The sequence below is a fragment of the Centruroides sculpturatus genome, unplaced genomic scaffold (genome assembly GCF_000671375.1).
Source record: "Centruroides sculpturatus isolate CEXI.00-Female unplaced genomic scaffold, Cexi_2.0 scaffold105, whole genome shotgun sequence".
Taxonomy (NCBI): Eukaryota; Metazoa; Arthropoda; class Arachnida; order Scorpiones; family Buthidae; genus Centruroides; species Centruroides sculpturatus.
The window spans coordinates 13,165-19,452 of record NW_019384622.1 but is presented as its reverse complement, the minus strand read 5'-3'; the positions used below and the strand labels follow the sequence as shown (position 1 = coordinate 19,452).

The 6,288-nt window shown below is 31.5% G+C and overlaps 1 protein-coding gene across 2 annotated transcripts in view; it reads right to left on the bottom strand.

The window, feature by feature from the left end:
- The window catches only part of LOC111625497 (potassium voltage-gated channel protein Shaw-like), an 81,245-nt gene extending 75,269 nt beyond the window's left edge, over nucleotides 1-5,976 (bottom strand). For both annotated transcript variants that reach the window (XM_023368643.1, XM_023368644.1), the window contains exons 1-3: nucleotides 5,359-5,976; nucleotides 4,070-4,985; nucleotides 294-452 (exon numbers count right to left, since the gene is read on the bottom strand). In XM_023368643.1, the coding sequence (XP_023224411.1) occupies nucleotides 294-452; nucleotides 4,070-4,985; nucleotides 5,359-5,871 (1,588 nt within the window). In that variant the 5' untranslated portion in view covers nucleotides 5,872-5,976. The remainder of the gene's footprint in view (nucleotides 1-293; nucleotides 453-4,069; nucleotides 4,986-5,358) is intronic.
- Nucleotides 5,977-6,288: the final 312 nt, after the last annotated feature.

Genomic DNA, 6,288 nt, shown 5'->3' with positions numbered 1-6,288 from the left:
TCTAACTTGCATTATCATAAGTTATAGCATTTATACTTTATAACTATGTGTATTTTAAAAACGTTTTATTTAACTTATATTATATCAAAATTATGAGTTGGAAGGTTATTCAGTTACTTTTACGGTGTATGTTAAATTGCTTTATAGCAGTGTAATTCCGCTTTTATAAACTTTGCTTTATATACAGGATAGATATTTCGCTATACTTTACTTAAAAATGTGCTTTTATTCGATTTTATAATAAGAAAAATTCAAGAAATTAAAAATTTTAGATTATATTTTTAATATATTACCGGTATTATCACTTCCAATCCTGGCAGGAGTACCAAGATCTATAAGTTTCGGTGGCGATTTGTCAGCAGTACTCAATCTTCGGCTCCTTGGTAGAGTGGGTTCATCTTTAGTCTCCGAGTGGTTCAACATAAGCATCGGAATCGTCTCTTCGCGGTTTCCTGTTAAAGAGGCAGATTCTTAAGCGAACGCGTAAAACTCGTTTATAACACCCCCATCAATGGTATCACTTTTAAGTAAATTTTATCACAAGTCGCTCCAATTACGCGCTTGATCCATGTTCGATCATTATCATTTTCTAATTTGATTTTGAATTTAAAAACATGTTTATATATAATAAAAAAAAATTCCGCATATAATTCTTTACGCGAGTTTTATTATTATTAATTTTAAATTTATCCTCGTCTAAACTTAACACGAGTTTATTTAATTTATAGAAAATGCTGATTAAGAGTGAATTAGCCATAAATTTTATCTTCATCATACGAGATGGACAACAGAAAAAAAAATTGAGCAGAAGGTTATAAGGGATAGTAAAATTTATAGAATACTTTTTCGACAATGTAACTTCAACTTATAATAATGAATAGGAAAGAATCCCTTCTACTGAGTATATTACGTAAATGATGCTTGACCTTTGGGAGCCATAAACTGATGTCTTTCTTAGCAATAAAAACAAGTTTACGTTTTGAAAAAGTTCGATTATGACTCAGTAATGCCAGGAACGACGACGTCCTTCCTAAACAATAATAATCACGTATTTTAATTATTTATTTTTTAAGTCTATAATAGGTTTTTCGGTTTGATTTTTTTCTCGTTCAAATTTAAACTTTGGGTTGGAGACGAATGCCGATCTTTTATCACATTTTCGAATAAAAGTTTCAGTCGACAACCATCTAGAAAAGTTTGAAAGTAGAGTCTTCGAATTCCATTCTTAAATCATGCCGTGATATAAAGCATTCCACATGGCGACATTAATCTTGTGCACGCAAACCCTCTAAGGATAATCGATAATATTGTTTTAAAAAATTCATCAGGTTATTTAATGTATTAAAATAATATTTCATTAATAACGAATGAAAAAATAAATTATTTTCTTGGCTTTTTTTATTGCCTAGTTTATTCTATTGTAGTGTAAAGAATGAAAATTAAATTTTGCAACACGAGAGTTTTTTTAATATATTTTTTGATATAATCCCAGAACTATTATCCATAAAAAGGAGACATTCGGACCAAGAAGTGTGATAAAGCGACCAATCCCTTCTATATCAGTGTCACGTCCAGAGAGCTATTTGTAGAAAGGCTTAGAAATGACATGGCTGCGAGAATCGATAGACTTAGAATCTGTCTTTCACGGCCAGCTGGTCACATATCGTTGAATTCACACTCTCCCAGCTAAACTTTCCTGTATATCCTAAGCTACGAATTATATTCTCTCCTAAATCCAATTTATCAAAACTAGAAAATGATTTTAGTATGTATCTCGCTTAACAGATGGCGTTACTAGTTACGAGACTTCGGAAACTAATCGATGCTATTCAAAAAATATACATTGGCATCCGAGCGTAACGTACGGTTGATAATAATAAAAACCGGAAAAACCCAAGAATGACTGACACACAACAGCTGTCGTGGAATCGAGTTCAAGCTGATTATTGATTTATCTCGTTTAAGATGTTTCTTCAAAGTGCCAAAAGGTGTCAAGATTAAGTACACCAACAGTCCGAACCATTCTTCAAATTTCAATAATAGAAGCCATTCTGTTAGCTTATTCACTACAAGAATAGAATATATATATATATATATAATAATAGAAGCTGTTGCCTGTAAACAGAGAAATAAAAAAATCCTACGAGTGGGTAATAGCGAAAAGAGAGTATATTTTTCCTTTCTTGCTTGCGACATATACAATATTTTGAATTGTTAAACGGAATAGAATGTTAATAGGATGTTTTTAGATTTTCTAGAAGTGAAACAAAAATAAAAACGAAGAGAAAGACAATTAAAACCAAACGCAGACGTTACTCGTGTTTATACAAAGAATGGCTCGCAGCTAAAACACGCTGACATTTCTTTTAAATCAAGTAAATACTTTTAAATATTGTTTCCTAATTTATTGCAAGATGTTGAATAACTAAAGCATTTTTATCTCGATGTATTTTTTTATTTTTATTTTTTTATTTTTATATATTAGTATTTGTTTTTGTTTGAAGCTAAGCAAAAATATAGCGAAAATGATGGCTTTCAAATCTTTATCGATGCACTTTGCAAACAAACTTATTCTCCTAATCGGGGGATTAAAATGAGATGTTAAGGCAATTTTGGGGATTAGAATAATGGAACCAAGATTTAATTCTAACCTAACTATGAGATACAACAACAATAAATTTGCGAAAGTGTTGATTTACGAACAATCCCCGAAACAACAATTATAGATTACGTGCTAAATTTATTCTAGAAATTTTATTTCTTCCATAATTTTTCTTTTGCGTCATTAAAATTAAAATAGTTTAGTTAAAATAAATATCGCGAATTTCTCCTAATGTGGCATGCTTTAATTTCGATTTGCTGCTAAACGATCTCATTTATATTCATCTTCATCACATTCAACCTTAGGAATTCTCATTAATACAAACGTGCGTTTCGTGAGTCAATGGTCCATTTTGCATTCTTGCATTATGTAGGAAATTCGATGCATAGATAAGTTCGTTCAAATATAATATTTCAGAAGTAATTTCATTATTTAATACGTAGAAAATGTAACAAAACATTCATTTAAACCATGATATACATATATATAAATTAATTCTAATTTTTTTTTGTTTTGTTTAAATATGATCTGTATTCATAATAAGATTAGCATCTACTAACTATTATTAAAGCTTAAATTCGTCCTGTCACACATATATCTTTTTCGTAAATTTTCCATTTGAAGTTTTCGAAAATTCATTTAAAATTTATCAAACTTGCACCTGTCTCTCGTTTAAGAGATTAATGCCAGTAGACAATTTTCATATAATATTCTTTCGAGTTATTAAGAGTAGGAAGCAAAGCTTCGATTCCACTTGACTTTAGATTTTAAAATGTTGAAAAGAATTAGTTTTTCGTAAGTAGAGTGTTATTTACTGTTGATAAAAATTGTTTTGATGATTATGGTCTTGTGTTGGTTAATAATTAGTATATACCTGTACGTCATTATGAAAATAAAAACAATTATTATTGAGAAAGATAGAATAGAAACTTTAAATAAGAATACAAAATCAAAGCAAAGAAAATGTAAAAATGATCGAACTTACAAAGCTTATCTTTGTTAAGTTTAATAGAAAAAAAATCAACCCTTTGAAACTAAAATATATATATAAAAAGATAACTTAATAAGAAAAAAAAGCTTATTAATTATAAGCATTATGTTTTAGCCTTTACTAAAAAAAACCAAAGAAAATAATGAAAATAATATATACTATAGGCCTATATTGTAATTTAAATAAACATCGACAGGTTTGCCTTAGATGAAACAATTCAAATATGGAGCCTAGTTTTATAAAAACTGTATACATTTTCAAGCTTGTTCTCTATTGGCTCTCAAGAATTGAACTGCTTTAAATAAGACTGTCCTGGAATGTTGAGTATAAGCATATGTCTTTCCAGCACGTCGCGAAATACTCTATGGATGACAGACATATTCTACATATATGTATATGTACTTTTATTTTGAAATTCAACAGTTTCCAAGATGGTAAGAGACAACAAAATTGAAACATTTCACAACTTCACTCACCCATTTTCGGTCCCAAGATATCCTTTGGGTGATTCTGTTTGAGGGCATTCACTCTTCTTCCCTGTGGATTATCCGCATTGGGATTAGGCGCTCTAACCACCCGTGGACCACGGGGTTGTTCGACTGGCAAAACTCTCCTCCTCTTCTTGGGCAACTTGGCGCGCGCTTGGGTGTGGGAATAGAACATGGCAAAATTTGATACGATAACTGGAACAGGTAGGGCTATTGTCAAAACACCTGCCAATGCACATAAGGCACCGACGAACATCCCAGCATAAGTTTTAGGCGCCATGTCTCCGTATCCTACAGTTGTCATCGTGACTAAGGCCCACCATAATCCTAAAGGAATACTATTGAAGTCGTTGTTAGGATTTGACTGTATTCTCTCGGCGTAGTATACCAAACTAGCGAAGATAACTATACCCAATACCAAGAAGAAAACTAATAAAATCAGTTCACCAGCGCTGGCTTTAAATGTCTGTATGAGTATTTTAAGTCCCGCAGAATGTCTTGTCAACTTAAACAACCTCATTATTCTTATTATACTAAAGAATTCCAAAATGTCAGCATTTTCTAGATGGGAAGCAAATCTCTGCAGTGCCAAGTCAATGTAGAACGATAGGGTTGCTGTAAAATCTATGATATTTACAGCTCCTCTGGCAAATTCTAATTTTCTGGGACAAGCAATAAATCTTATGGAAATTTCAAAGGTAAACCAAGCATTACATATACACTCGATGTAGAAAAAAGCCTCGTGTGGATTAGTTTGCGTTTTATCAAGTGTCCAAGCTTCAGTTTGCTCTGTTGTTTTCACCGTAATGTTACGTATAAGAGGAACTCTCATGTTTGGATGGGTCTTGAGACAAAACGACAGAATTGATACACAGATGAAAAATACCGATATTACTCCAATAATCTGAAAAAGAAAATTATCATATTTTGAAAATGGCATTATAATTTGGAAGAATTACCTCCAATGTTAGGCGATTAGGCGATTTATTTTAATATAGCCTATGGTATATTAAAATACTATATTATAGATTAGTGCACCAATGTAACTGCCAATAAATACCTTAAAAGCTACAAGATATTTATAAATAAATAAAAGATAAATGAAGTACAAAGTAATAAAAATGATTGGTTGTTACGAGTTAATATTATTTAACCTACATTTGCTGAATTTTCCAAAACATTATTATAAAATTCATAAATATAAAAAAGCATATTAAATTATGCAATGAATTGAAATATTATTTTGCAAAATTTAAACTTAGTTAAACCAACCTCACCTTTGCAGCAGTGGAAGAATAAGGCTCATCGAATAAAGACCACATTTTTGGTTGAAGCTTTTGCCACCAGGACATCCTGCCAGCAAAATAGTCTTCTTCCATTCCAAATTTTTTAGCTATTTCCTCGTCGCTCGGTTTTTCTGTATCCAAATCGAGTCGATCCAAAACAGCTAAAGTCTCCTGAGTGTCCCTATGTTGAGTATAAGTCATCCAACAACAAGGTTCCACCTGATTAGAATCTAAGCCCCAAAATTCCAGTTCTTCTTCGAACAAAGGGCCGCACACATCAGTAGGATAGTGTAATTTGCCCGTACGATAATAATTCAACACTTGGGCAAATACACCCGGATGCCTATCAAAAAAATACTCATTGAGTACGGGATCATAGTTCGCCAGAGCTTCTGTCAGTCTGGACAAGCGAGTAGCTGGAATTTTCTTCAAAGTTGCTTTGTATGTTTCGTGTCTAATACCACCAACATTCAGCACCACTCGATTCTCTGCATCCAAGTTCATGATGAACCTTCAGAGCTCTTCAGTATGGCGATGGTTGGAGGACCTGTTTGCAGCCCTTGACATCCGCTTTACGACAACTCATTGTGTCTTTTCGCTACATTATTATCTGTAAATAAATAAATATATATATATATATACAGTATATGTCTATATAATTTATATAAAAACATTTTTATACATATAAAGTAACATTACAATATTAGGATAACATTTTGACTTAGTGTGTGATATTTTAGAGTTTGATGAACTGATGAAGTTAGAGTTTTGATATTTTAGAGTTTAGAATTTTTATCGATATTTATTTCAATATCGATAAAAATTATGCTTATACGTTTTATTATTATTCTGTTCTGTGAGACCAATTAACAATAAGAGATCATCTGGAAATGTTTTTTCGGTAGAACTCTTCCATATTAT